At 37.5% G+C, this 14,226-nt stretch overlaps 1 protein-coding gene across 7 annotated transcripts in view; it reads right to left on the bottom strand.

The window, feature by feature from the left end:
- CAB39L (calcium binding protein 39 like) overlaps positions 1–14,226 on the bottom strand; it is a 128,569-nt gene that overhangs the window by 66,838 nt on the left and 47,505 nt on the right. For all 7 annotated transcript variants that reach the window (XM_043578689.1, XM_043578671.1, XM_043578725.1 and 4 more), the window contains 2 exons: positions 13,351–13,492; positions 9,597–9,761 (listed from right to left, as the gene is read on the bottom strand). In XM_043578689.1, coding sequence (XP_043434624.1) covers positions 9,597–9,761; positions 13,351–13,461 — 276 coding nt within the window. In that variant the 5' untranslated portion in view covers positions 13,462–13,492. The remainder of the gene's footprint in view (positions 1–9,596; positions 9,762–13,350; positions 13,493–14,226) is intronic.

Raw genomic sequence — 14,226 nt, 5'->3', positions numbered from 1 at the left:
CCTAAGCTAAAGTCAGATCCTTAACTGACTGGGCCACCCAGGTGCCCCATCCCAGAATTTTTTAAATGGTAAAATTCGATGCTGGTTCTCATACATTGCTGGTGAGGATATAAAGCAATTAAATAATACCTGAATGATGTTCTAGAATCTCAAACTGGGAAATCTAGCCTGAGGAAATAATCCTAAATAACAATGTTAAATACAGAAGAAAAATTTCAGGCACAGAGGTCTTAATCATAGTGGTGATACTATAGAGTTAGAAACAATATGTCCAGAATTAGGCATGCTTACATAAATTATGGTATATGTAACTGACAGAAATAATATCAAAATGTTGGCAATAATTAAATATAAGAAAAATCTATGGCTATCCATTGCTTTCACTTTATTCCGTGGAGAGAAACAGAGAGGGGTGGAAATAAGGGAGAAAGAGAGAAAATTAAGAAAGCAGAAAAGAAAGGGAGCCAGGGAAGAAGAAAGAAGAATTTAAGAAGAGAAAGAAAGATAAAAAAAACAAACACACAAAAAAACAAAAAACACAGGCACTTGGGAAAGCAAATTATATCTTCCTTTAGTATGAAAAAACACTACATAAAATCCAAATTTAGAAAATTAGGAGCTGAGTGAGCCTTCAATTTAAAAGGATGTATTAGATGGAGCACCCAGTGGCCCAGTTGGCTGGGTGTCTGGCTCTTGATTTTGGTGCAGGTAATGATCCCCGGATTGTGGGATCGAGCCCCAAGTCAGGCTCCACACCCAACACGTAGCCTGCTTCGGATTCTCTCTCACCCTCTCTCTCTGCCTCCCCCCTGCTCGCACTCTCTCTCTCTCTCTCTCTCTCTCTCTCTCAAAATAAATAAATGTTTAAAAACAAATAAAAGGATGCTTTAGGGTCAGTTGCTCTCATAATTTTAAAATACTAAAAAAGGTTCTAGTATGCTACTTCATGCTATCTCAATTTCATTTATATAGATGTTAAGCAGTACACTTGTATAAGAGGTACAGCTGTAAATATAAATAAAATTTAAAATTTAAAATGAAATTTAAATTAAAAATAAAATGTTTTATTCAAACCATTCTAGACTCTACAGTAATACTACATAATATCAGTCCTCTTTGAAAAGTCATAAGAGCATGTTTTTCATACTTCCCAGTGAAATGCCACAAGAACATTTCCATACGGCATTCCAGTGAACAGTAGAAATGAAGCTCCACAGAACTCTATCCAACTTTTACACAGAGAAAAACATTCTTCTGGTTCATTAGCAAATAGTGTGCAAAGGCAAAGGAAGCCCCCTGTGGATAACAAAAACAAGCTCTGAAACCAGGAACAGTTTCTCACATCAGAGGAAAGGATCAGAATGGAAAGGATTAGAGAAACCTTAAACAGGTACAAGATGATTAATGATGGTCTTTCCATAATACATAACCTATGCAGATATCCATTCATCACACTAACTAGAGTAAAGCCTTAACTATTTCAAAACCAGTCTTCAGCCAACCATCAGACTGCTAGGTCTCAAGTTCTAGATCTAGAAGTGGTCAGAAAAAAAAAGACAAGAAAATGTTTCATGATAATAAAACAACATCTAGAAATGACCAAAAATGGCTTAAATTAGCCAGTAATTCTAAAATAACATATAATGTAAGTGAACAGATACCAAACCTGAAGAAGCACTTGCGTTAAGCTGGCAAAATCAAAAAGGTCAGCCCTGACGGGAGATGCTCAAAGATTATTTGCAGAATGAATGATACATATGGAAGTGTCACTGTAGTTAAATAAGGAAAAAGAAAAAGAAGGAAGAAAGAAGCAATGAACAGCAATCAGAAGTAACTAATGATAAAGAGCACCCTTCGCTGATAACATAAGTAAGAGAAGGCAAATACGGGAGTAAAACAGAGCAGGCACCCACTTTAAAGTTGTAGCCATTGACTTGTATACAAGATATATAAAGAATTCTCAAAATTCAACAACCAAATAAAAAGAGGGCAAAAGATCTATATAGACAATTCACAAAGGAAGAGATATGGTGGCAAATGAACACATGAGAAGATGCTCAACAACATGAGTCATTAGGAGGCTGCAAATTAAAATCACAATGATATACCACCAACACTTACATCAGTGACTGAAGTTAAAAACCAAAGCCAAAGCAAACAAACAAAAAATCCAAATACTGCCCAATAATCCTACTCCTAGGTATTTACCCAAGTGAAATGAAAACCTACATTGGCACACACAACTGTACATAAATGGTTATAAAGGTTTTATTTGTAATTTGAAATTCCTCAAATATCCTTCAACTGGAGAATGGATAAATGGTCTGTGGTATATCCATGCAGTGGAATACTACTCAGTGATGAAAAGGAACAAACTCCTGATACACAGCAACAACATGGACGAATCCTAAATGCATTATACTATACACAAGAAGACAGACTCAAAAGGCTACATTTTGCACGATTCCATTTACACACCTACAAAGGCAAACAATACAGGGACAGAAGATGGACCAGTGGTTGCCAGCAGCTGATGGTAGGAAAAGGAGAGGATTACAAAGGGTCAGGGAAAATTTGGGGGGTGATGGAATTTTCCTATATCACAGAACTGCATATTAAAAAGAGAGAATGTAAGGGCGCCTGGGTGGCGCAGTCGGTTGGGCGTCCGACTTCAGCCAGGTCACGATCTCGCGGTCCGTGAGTTCGAGCCCCGCGTCGGGCTCTGGGCTGATGGCTCAGAGCCTGGAGCCTATTTCCGATTCTGTGTCTCCCTCTCTCTCTGCCCCTCCCCTGTTCATGCTCTGTCTCTCTCTGTCCCCAAAAAAATAAATAAACGTTGGAAAAAAAAATTAAAAAAAAAAAAAGAGAATGTCACTGTTTGTAAATTATACCTTAACTTTTAAAAAGATGAAACATAATTGTAGCCATTGACTTCTCTCCTCTGGTCGCTTCTTTCTCTCTTCTGCTCCTGTACAGGTTGGCCTTGCGGAGTGGGACGGGGAGAGCTAAGGTGTGTAAGGCAAATGTTTGTACTGACTTTCGGGAGCAGAACTAGATAAGCAGAGCTGGGGGTGGGGAGTATTCACTGCATGGATGAGCACTTTTGCAGGGGACTAAAATTCAAGCTAAACTAATTTACAGGTACTGGGAAAGTTTCAAAGAACCCAAACACAGGCTAGCTCAGGATGAGTTGCTCTCAAATTTTTTTCAGTATAATTATATTTACCTATGACACGAATCCCATCAAGGATGGCCCTCTATCTCTCTCTGACCCTCTATTTCTCTCCCCATCATCATTCTTCTTTCTGTCTTTTCTACAGGCTGGCTTCCTACTTTTTTCATTTACATGGTAGGAAACCTGACCATCGATACAGAAATCGCGTGGAATACCATTAGCTCCTGGTTGGAGACTGAGGTTCTACCTCAGTTTTACTTCCAGAATCCTGCAGAATACTGTGGTCCTGTCCCTTTGATCAGATATCCACTACTAAGCCAGTCAGCTGTGTGTGGGGGGCAGGGTGTCAAGCCACGCAAAATGGCTGCTCCCACTGTAACCACGTGGGTGGGGAAGGAGCCAGTGTTCCTCAGAAAGCAGAGGGGACAAAACATTCTGTACATTATACATGGCATGAGCAGTCTTAATCTTTATGGCAGGTTACATTGCTTAAAAAGTATAGTAGGGTCAAAGTAAAATGGTCACTGTCTTTATAGGGAGAATACAACCAATTAACATGTTATGCTTCTGATTAAGGGCCTGATTCCAACACCATTTTAAATCACCCACATATTATGTACCTTTATAGGATAAATGCTTCTAAAGTTTATATTCATTATTTTAAGAGGGCATTAGGGTAACAATAACATAAAATTCCATTTAATATGATATAGTATTTCCTCACCTGTGATTGTAAATTCTGTAACTTAATTTGTTTAATGGCAGGTGCAAAATATATAAACCAAACAGAATGAAGACCAAGTAGAATCAATGCCCTATACACATGGTAAGCATTTCAAATTATGCATGAAGCATAGTCAAAGCTTATGTCTTAAGGCTTTATGATTTTTCGTTTTTATAGTAATAAAACCAAAGGCGAAGGACCACTTTAAAGAGGAGGCCAGGGAACAGAAAAGGATTATTAAAAAGGGACAGAAATCTTCAAAAATTTAGGACCATAAAATGGGTTAATGAGAAGCTGATACTGAAGTACTCATTTTGCTGACTTTTATTTAATGTAGCAAGAATTAAGCCTTAGAGATTAAATTATCATAGCAGAAAGTTTTCTGCTTCTTTGAACTACTTTCTAATTCAGCCCGAACAGATGACTTTGCATCCACCCTAGTTTTGCAAGGCACACCTGCCTTTCTTTAAAATGAATGCATCAATAAATTTCATCCTTTGATCTCCTATCACATTGTGTTTCAAAACATCAGAGTCTGAAGCTGTGTCTTGAATAGTGGCCAAACCTCAAAAAACACAGCTCTGAGTTTGATCCTGAGCCCATAAAATCTGAAGATTTGCAATCTCAGCCACAAGTCTTTTTTTTTTTTTTAACCTCATAATAATATGCAGAAGTAGTTCCTTTCTGTCAGCAACTTTAAGGCCTAAAGGATTAGATTAAAAATTTATGGCTATAAAGTAATGAGACTTTTTTTTTTTAATGTTTTATTTATTTTTGAGACAGAGAGAGACAGAGCATGAGCAAGGGAGGGGCAGAGAGAAAGGGAGACACAGAATCTGAAGCAGGCTCCAGGCTCTGAGCTGTCAGCACAGAGCCCAATGAAGGGCTCCAACCCACAAACTGGGAGATCACAACCTGAGCTGAAGTTGGGCGCTTAACCAACTGAGCCACCCAGGCGCCCCATTTTTTTTTTTAATTTTTTTTTTCAACGTTTATTTATTTTTGGGACAGAGAGAGACAGAGTATGAACGGGGGAGGGGCAGAGAGAGAGGGAGACACAGAATCAGAAATAGGCTCCAGGCTCTGAGCCATCAGCCCAGAGCCCGATGCGGGGCTCGAACTCACGGACCGCGAGATCGTGACCTGGCTGAAGTCGGACGCTTAACCGACTGCGCCACCCAGGCGCCCCCTTTTTTTTTTTATATTTATTTTTGAGAGTGAGAGAGACACAGAGTGTGAGTGGGGGAGGGGCAGAGAGAGAGGGAGACACAGAATCCAAAGCAGGCCCCAGGCTCTGAGCTGTCAGCACAGAGCCCAGCGTAGGGCTTGAACTCACAAACTGTGAGATCATGACCTGAGCTGAAGTCAGTCACTTAACTGACTGAGCCACCCACAATTTTAACTCGAAGGTGTGCCTCCTAACTACCCTTATTTACAAAATAGTAGGATCCTCCAGTACTTTCCCCTCCCCAATGGACTACTTTGCTCTGGATTCCTGAAGGAGAAATGGGTTTGTCACACAGTTTCCCAAGGCAGTGCCTGCTACCCAATCTAAGCCACTGCCATGGCCACCATCACTGTTGTCAGCTCTGGATTCTGAACCCCTGCTCCAAGCTCCCCTCAACCCTGTTCCCGGTCCTTCCTCCTGCAGCTAGTTATTTCCTCAACACCCTGTTGCCTCCAAGTATAGAAAACCACCCTTTCTCCTTCACTCAGCATATACTGTTAGTACATAGTTCTTTTATCAAAGGTTTAAAGGTAACAAAGGGTAATTATAGCATAGTGCAGAAACAATTTCAAATTGAATTCTATGAATCGCTATTTTTAAAGGTTTGTCAGAATTCCTGATCATCTTTTTCCTTAAGTCCCTTCTCTCTGTCATGGTTCTGGAATCTCTTTCCCTCACTCCAAAACTTTCCCCTACTTCCATCAATCATAGCCAAAGAGAGGGCATTTCTCAAATTTCTGTTACTTTACTCTGCAAAAGGAAATTTAAGCTCTTCCCTTTTAGTCTTTTCCTTCCAGACATTGCCTAGAGACCTAAACTTTTACAACTAACAAAAAAACCCATCTCAGTGTCTTCTAAAAGTTCACTTTTCTCTGTAAGGAATGCCCCATCCTTTTAGTTTATCTGACAAAAGCTATAGCCCATCCCTAAATAATATCTTTTTCTTCCTGTTATAAACACATACCAGAAATTTTGCAGTCAGATGACTATTGTACTCTCCAAAAACCCCACGAGAGGCTATTCACTTACTAGAATGTTATCATCGCTCTTGAATTATCTTCTAAACAGTTTACTAATTCTTCAAGAAAACTGGCTTATTGCTGCATTCAGAACACTTTCCTTTGGTCTAATTCCCTTACCTCTGCTTCAAGCTCTCATTCTCATGCCTACATTCATTCATTCACTCACTCAAGCAGCCAGTGTGTATAGCATTAGGTGTGGGAAACAGGGTTCTAGTACTCAAGATACTTTCAATCCAGAAGGGGCTATACCAGTTCTACCTACGAACCAAGAGACAAGGAGGGCAGAGTTCTGTGTGATTAGACTGAGTTCTAAAGTTAGGATGAATTTTTTCAAGCTGTCACTAGCTTATATGGATACTTTAGGCTTGAGATAGAAAGATGCTGCTTGCAGGCTGACGGTTAGTACCTCCAGTCCATAGAGATACATAGCACATTTCTGCAAGTAAGCTAATAATGCTACAAATGGTGCCTCCTTCCTGAAAACACTGTATGTCATGAGTGGATGCTTAAAATTGAACTGTCCTAAATTTTAACTGTTTTTCACTTAGTCAACCAAGAAGTACTTATAAGTAAGTGTCTATTTTTTTATGGGCTTGAGAAGGACAGCCGCACCTACTGAATATCACATTCATTTATAACCGAGTTCTAGGCATCATGTTACATCAGTTGAATGGACAAAGTCAAGAAAGAACTGTGTGGTCAATTATACCTTAGTAAAGTTGAAAACAAAAAGAACTGTCTGCTGTTTTATTGCTACAACAATAGATCTTCATAATGTTAGTTCTGAGTCAACAGTAAAAAATTATATCTAGAATACTACTTTGGAGAGGGGCAAGTATACAATGCATTTTAGAGAAAATGTAATCCACAAAAGTAGTTTGTTTGACTTCCTTTATTTGGAGAATTAATCTTCACTTACATGGAAAATGAAAATATTCAGAAAGATACTTCTTTCCCTAAGGATTCCAGACAGTAAAAGTTGACTTGATAATGTGTAAGTCAACTTTTAGGCAACTGGATGTCTTAATCCAAAAATATTTTTTTAATATTTATTTATTTGTTGAGAGATGGGAGGCAGACAGAGAGAGAGAGAGAGAGAGAGAGAGAGAGAACGTCAAGCAGGCTCCCCACTGTCAGCACGGAGCCTGATGTGGGGCTCGAACTCACGAACCTTGAGATCATGACCTGAGTCAAAACCAAGAGTCAGACACTTAACTGACAGAGTCTTGTATAAGTAGTTCTTATTGTTCCTCTTTTGATATCTAAACCAACGCTAAGCAAAGTTGCAAGATACCCGAAGTCTGTCTTGATATACTCTTACCTCCCTAATTCTTGGGTAGTGCTTTGAACCAACACTATTCTGTGGCTGCTCAAGAATTTCCTAGTTCACTGGACCTCATGACATCTCATCCCTGACTCATTCTTCAAAACATAACCATCCTTGGTCATATTTCTTCCAGCATCCAACTGCAAATTGGGCTAATCTCATAAACCAACTCAAGCTAACATACTAATTAATCACGATAATGGCTTAATATACTGCTGCTTTGAGGGAAATCTGCAAAACAATAGGAGATTTATAGAAATATAATACCATAATCCAAGAGTAGGGAGTATTTTTCCCACTTATGGTCACTGATTAACTAAATCTAAAATTAAAATAATAAAAAAAAAATCAAGGGTTATAACAAAAATAAACCAGCTTACATTTAACTTCAGTTTAAGAGAGGAAATAAGAATATACTATCTGACATTTGTGTATAGTCTGTACATGTATTTATTGTTCTTATACAGCATGTATTTTTTAAATTCAGTTTAATATTTAAAACTGCTGGAAGTTCATACTTTTCCTATTTTAGAGATGACAAAAGTTAGTCTCAAAGAGGTTACATTACTATCAAATGGCACAGCAGGGACTCTAAACAATTTTAATTCCAAGTATTTTTCCACTAGGCACGACTCCTATAAATGTTCATAATATCTCATTTGAAACTAAATAAAAGAAACATGAAAATACACAGATGCAATGATAAAACTACACTTCATTCCACATATGGCCAGTTTAAAAAGTGAAGAGTAAGATGGGGAGCGCGAGTGAGCGAGCTAGGCAAGAGGAGAAAGTAGGAAAAGAGATTATTGAGCAGAAATGTCAAAGACAGAAGAATAGATAAGGGAAGGAAAGAAAGAAAAAGGCAGGTGTGTTTGAAAGGAAGGATGAGTTGAAGTCTGGACCCTTTGGGGTCCTCCACTCAGTATAGTGTTCAGCCCACACACCTGGCTTCACGTCTCCAGAACAGTCTTGCTCTGCATTCCTCCTCCCCGTGCCCTCAGCCAAAAATCTTCCCCTATCTAAGCCATCCAGAGAGCTGTGGGCTAGTATTTCCACAGATCCCCAGAGCCCTGACCTTATCTTGGTCTAATCACTGTAATCACCATAATTAGTTTTCCTTTCATCTCCTCAGAGAGAAAACTAAAAGCTATTTCAGAAATTTGCATTTTCTTCTATCTCTGAAAATCAATAGAAACCCAAGCACTTAGTAATGGTGGTAACAAAACAGCAAACAAATCAAAGCTAAGACTTCCATCACTCAAACAGCCAATGGCCAAACTTGCCTTACATACAGCCTGTTCACTGAAAAACACTGCTCTCAGGCCACAGGTAATTAAATGCCTATACTTATTCACCACTTAACATTTCTAAATTTTTTTTTTATTTAGCTCACTTATTATCTAGATAAATGAGGTATAACTGCTTTCAAAATGAGATAAATATCCTATATTACTAGCATTTAACAAACTTCTTAAATCATTGGTATAATACTTTAACTAAATGAACAGGCCTGAGAGACATTAAGTTTGAATACAGCTTAGGCTCTTAAGTACCTGAGTGACTGCACAAATTACTTATTATCTTTGAACTTTAGGTTCTTCATCAGTAAAATGAGGCTAATCATATAGTAGCAATCACATAGGTAGTTTTAAGAATTAAAGGAGATGAGGGTGTGAGGGGTGAGTTAAATGGGTGATGGGCATTAAGGAGGCACTCTTCTGAATGAGCACTGGGTGTCATATGTAAGAGATGGGTCACTGGGTTCTACTCCTGAATCCAGGACTATACTGTATGTTAACTAACTCGAGAATAAAAATTAAAAAAAAAGGGGGGGGGGATTAAAGGAGATGAGTGCTTAGAACTGTATGGCATGTGTAAGCACTCAAAGTTATCTCTTATTATTACTATTATTATTGGCCACCAACCTTGCTACCTACCTGCAGAAAACTTAACTATAAGATACATTTTTGCTTTATTAAAGAAATTTTAGAAGTTTTAGAAAAATACTGGGTTTTTATATAATATATGAATGGTAAAATAGAAAAAGTCAAGTATTTATGATCTTGTATACACTAAAATTAAAAAACAGAAGCGTCATCCTTTTACAGATAGTTTACCTCAAAGTCTATCAGCTGTAGGTCAGCAATCAATGTCACCAGCAGGCCACTGTTATAGAGCTCTTGTGCGAGCTGAGCCACGGCTTCTGTGGGAGGCTCCTTGTCATTTGTACCACACAGAATTTCTTTCATTGCTTGCAGTGATTTCGACACTTCCTCAGAAGCCTGGTGAACAAAAAATACACTCATAGTTATGAGGAATGAATATTTTCAAGCTATCAACAAACAAACGAACAAATCTACTTTTTGGATTCCGTTTATTTATGATCAAAGAACACTACAGTTACAAACAAAAAAACACTTTTTCATAGACATTTCTTTTTCTATTTTGGAAAATGTTGCAAAAATTTATTCACATAAAAAATATCTCTAGTATTTCTAGTTAGTCAATGTAATTAAAACAGTCTTCTTTTAAAACATATTCGGGGTCCTTGGGTGGCGCACTCAGTTAGTCATCTGACTCTTGATTTTGGCTCAGGTCATGATCTCACAGTTCGTGAGTTCAAGCCCCACACTGGGCTCTATGCTGACAGTGCAGAGCCAGCTTGGGATTCTCTCTCTTTCCCCTCTCTCTCTCTTGCTCCCACTCCTCCCTCTCTCTCTTTCTCTCTCTCTCTCAAAATAAACTTAAAAAAAAAAACTTTTAAAACCATACTCATAGTCCAACTTTGCTAGTAATTAACTATAAATTTTACTCTTAAAAATTAAATTGACTGTTTTGAAGACCTATCCGTAGCTACTCGTCTTTATTCAAAGCATTTGTTAAGGTTTTTCAACAAATTCCTATTACTCTGATTTTTTAACGGACTAAGTAATAAAACTGAATTGTTGGGGCATCTGGGTGGTTCAGTCGGTTAAGCATCCAACTCTTGATTTCAGTTCAGGTCATGATATCATGGTTTGTGAGTCTGAGCCACACGTTGGTCTCTGCACTGACAGCTCAGAGCTTGGAGTCTGCTTCAGATTCTGTGTCTCCCCCTCTCTCTGCCCCTCCCGGGCTCACACTCTGTCTCTCTCTCTCCCTCAAAAATAAACATTAAAAATTTTTTTTAAGAAAAAATTTTAAAAATTAAAAAAAAAAATTGTCAAACACACAATCGATTAAATTTTGTTAATCCACTTATCTCTCCCACATAATCATTGCCTTTTTTTGCTATCTAGGAAACTTAAAAAAAAAAAAAATTCTCTATATTTTAAAGAATAATAGGAAAATGCATAGAAGTAGAAAGTAGATTTAGTGGGTGCTCAGGCTTGGGGAAAGGAGAATGAAGAATGACTGCTAGCAAGTACAGGATTTCTTTTGGGGGTGGTGAAAATGTTCTGGAATTTGATATTGGTGATGATTGTGGAACCTTGTGAGAATACTAAAAATCACTGAATTGTAAATTTTAAAGTTTGCCCTTTAAAGGAGCAAATTATATGGCATGTGAATATACTCAATAAATCTTTTTTAATTAATGCAGGTGAGCAAAGGAGAACAGGCCAATAAGTTAATAATTTAATTTGCTGAATATTTTAAAAGAAATATAGTTTTATACTTTCAAGTGTACTACTGTAATCATCATAATTGAAGCAGGAAATTAAGAGAATAAGGCAAATTAAATAAAAGTAATTCATAGCAGCATAACACTACTTTAAAAACATAATTTCCAGATACATCTTAAGATCTGACTGAAACAATCCTTAATTTATTAAAGGTTGGAAGTCTCTTCAAAGTGTGAGATTTATTCAGAGAAGAATACTTTATATTCTACATAGTTTAGAATAATTATAAAGCAAACAGCTATGTGACCATAACACAGGGCAAGAACAGAGTATTTTCAGAAACCCTGAAGTCACCTGAAGGAACCTTTTCAACCTAGAAGAAAATATTTTTATGTCTTTGATGACCATCATTTCTTTAGTTTTCTTTATAGTTTTCTTACTTGTGTTTGCATTCCAAAACAATATAGTCTAGTCCTGCCAATTTTGAACTTTTTGGAATAGTACCTATGTCCTTTTATGAGGTCTTCTTTTACTCAGTATTATGTATGCGAGATTCATCCATGCGGTTGCACGTAGGCAGCAGTGCCTTAAACTTCATTGCTCTCAAGTATTCCATTGATGGTGAGACTACAATTTTTCAGTTCTACCTTTGATGGACATTTGGGCTGTTTCCACTGAGGGGTTATTATGAACAGCAATGCTATGAACACTCTTATACATGCATCCTGGTGCCTAAGTGCAAGATTATCTCTAGAGTTTGTACCTAGGAGTGGAACTGCAGGTTTTAGCACAGGCACATCTTCATATACGACAGATGATACTAAGCTGATTTCCAAAGCAGTAACACCAGTTTGTACTTCATCCTTCACACTGGATGAAAGTTCTCATTTGCTTTCCATCCCTGCCAACACTTAATATGAGACATTTTCCATTTTTGCCAAGATAGTAGGTGTATAATAGGAATGTGCTATGGTTTTAATTGGCTTTTTCCTGACTACTATGGAAATGAGTATCTTTTTATGTTTTTTTTTTTTTTTCCTGTCTTCTGCCATTCATATTTACTCTTTTATGGGGGTCATTTCTTCTAATTGGGCCAATATTTGGTTCAATATTATACAAGTACACAAGAATTTAAAATACAGTTCTGCATCCCTTATAAGATGTCGGATAGAAAATAGATTCCTACATTCCTATAAGAATACAAGATTGTATTATACATTGAGATAGAAAGATACTGTGAACTGAAGAATATTTATTTTATAGATCTCTTAAGTCTTGCCATATACTAGTCACTTTAGAGAGAAATTGAATATGCAGGATCCAACATCCCTTTGAAGGAATAAAATAATAAAAACAATCCTTCCTATGAGGAAACCCTGCTTAGTAGGACCTTTGAAAAATGTTAAAATGAGGTTCAGTGTCGTAGAAATTATCAGTTGATCTTTAAATAAAAATGTCTTGGGGTACCTGGGGTGGCTCACCCAGTTAAACATATGACTCTTGATTTTAGCTCAGGTCATGATCTCACAGTCATGAGATCAAGCTCCACATCAGGTTCCACAGTGACAGCATGGAGCCTGCTTGGGATTCTCTCTCTCCCTCTCTCTCGGACCCTCTCCCACTTGTGCATGCCCTGTCTCTCTGTCTCTCTGTCTCTCTCTCTGTCTCTCTCTCTGTCTCTCTCTCTCTCTCAAAAAAACCCCCACCAAAACCCAAAAAACAAAAACTGTTTTATCCTTCATGTCAGTATAACATTATATTCCAGTGTAACCCCTTAGATTTTTAAGCTCTATAGTCTAAAGGGATCCAAGTTTGGTCAGAGGCTCAAGAGAGTGAACTAAGAGTTCAAGGCAACAGACTTAACAATTGCATAAAACCTGAAATCAATTTATTTTTTTTATTTTTTTTAATGTTTATTTATTTTTGAGAGGGAGAGAGAGACAGACAGACAGACAGACAGAGGGTGAGCAGGGGAGAGGGAGAGAGAGACACACAGAATCCGAAGCAGGCTCCAAGCTCTGTGCTGACAGCACAGACATGGGGCTCGACATGGGGCTCAAACCCATGAACTGTGAGATCATGACCTGAGCTGAAGTTGGATGCTTAACCGACTGAGCTACCCAGGTGCCCCGCCGCACTTAAATGTATTTATAGAAACTTTATGTGAGCATCACAGACCATATTTGGGATTCTTCATCAAGCTTTTATACTGGTTTTTGGTTTTGGAACATACGCATTTAAAAAATAACATTATTGTTTTAGTTCATACCTTGTCTGTTTTTTTGTCTTGCTTTTCCAAAATGGCCAAATTGTCTTTCAGAGTTTTCACGATTTCTGCTGGACTTTTGTGTGATTTACTAAACAAAGGCATCTTTTTCATCTATAGAAATCTCTTCTTCCAATACAGAATGCTAAAAACAAACAAATAAGCAAACAAAAATCATGAATTTAACTCTTTTTAATTTTTTTCCTAAAGTTTTAAATCAAATTCTGGTCAGTTAACAGTGTAATGTTATTTTCAGGTGTTCAATAAATAAAATGAAGTGATTCAACATTTCATACATCACCCAGTGCTCATCACAAGTGCCCTCCTTAATCCCCACCACCTATTTCACCCATCCTCCCACCCACCTCCCCTCTGGTAACCATGTTTTTTCTCTATAGTTAGGAGTCTGTTTCGTGGTTTGCTGCTCTCTCTTTTTTTCTTCCCTTTGCTTGTTTGTTTTGTTTCTTAAATTCCACATAAGTGAAGTCATATGGTATTTGTCTTTCTCTGTCTGACATTTCATTTAGCACAATGCCCTACATGTCCATCCATATTGTTACAGATGGCAAGATTTCATTCTTTTTTATGGCTGAGTAATATCCCACTGTGTATATATAAACCACATCTTCTTTATCCATTCATCAGTCAATGGACACCTGGGCTGTTTCCATAATTTGGCTATTGTAGATAATGCTGCTATAAATGTTGGGCTGCAAGTTCCCAACTTTGTAAGGAAACTCCATACTGTTTCCAGAGTGGTTCCACCAGTTTGCAATTATTTTAACTCTTAACATGATTAAATTACTATACCAAAATGTCTTATAAGTTTCTAATAATCTTAATTTAATAATTTGAAATATTAATATTGATCAAACTAGG

Source organism: Prionailurus bengalensis, chromosome A1, assembly GCF_016509475.1.
Source record: "Prionailurus bengalensis isolate Pbe53 chromosome A1, Fcat_Pben_1.1_paternal_pri, whole genome shotgun sequence".
NCBI lineage: Eukaryota > Metazoa > Chordata > Mammalia > Carnivora > Felidae > Prionailurus > Prionailurus bengalensis.
Note: the sequence above shows the minus strand (reverse complement) of the source record. Positions and strands in the feature narration are given on the sequence as shown.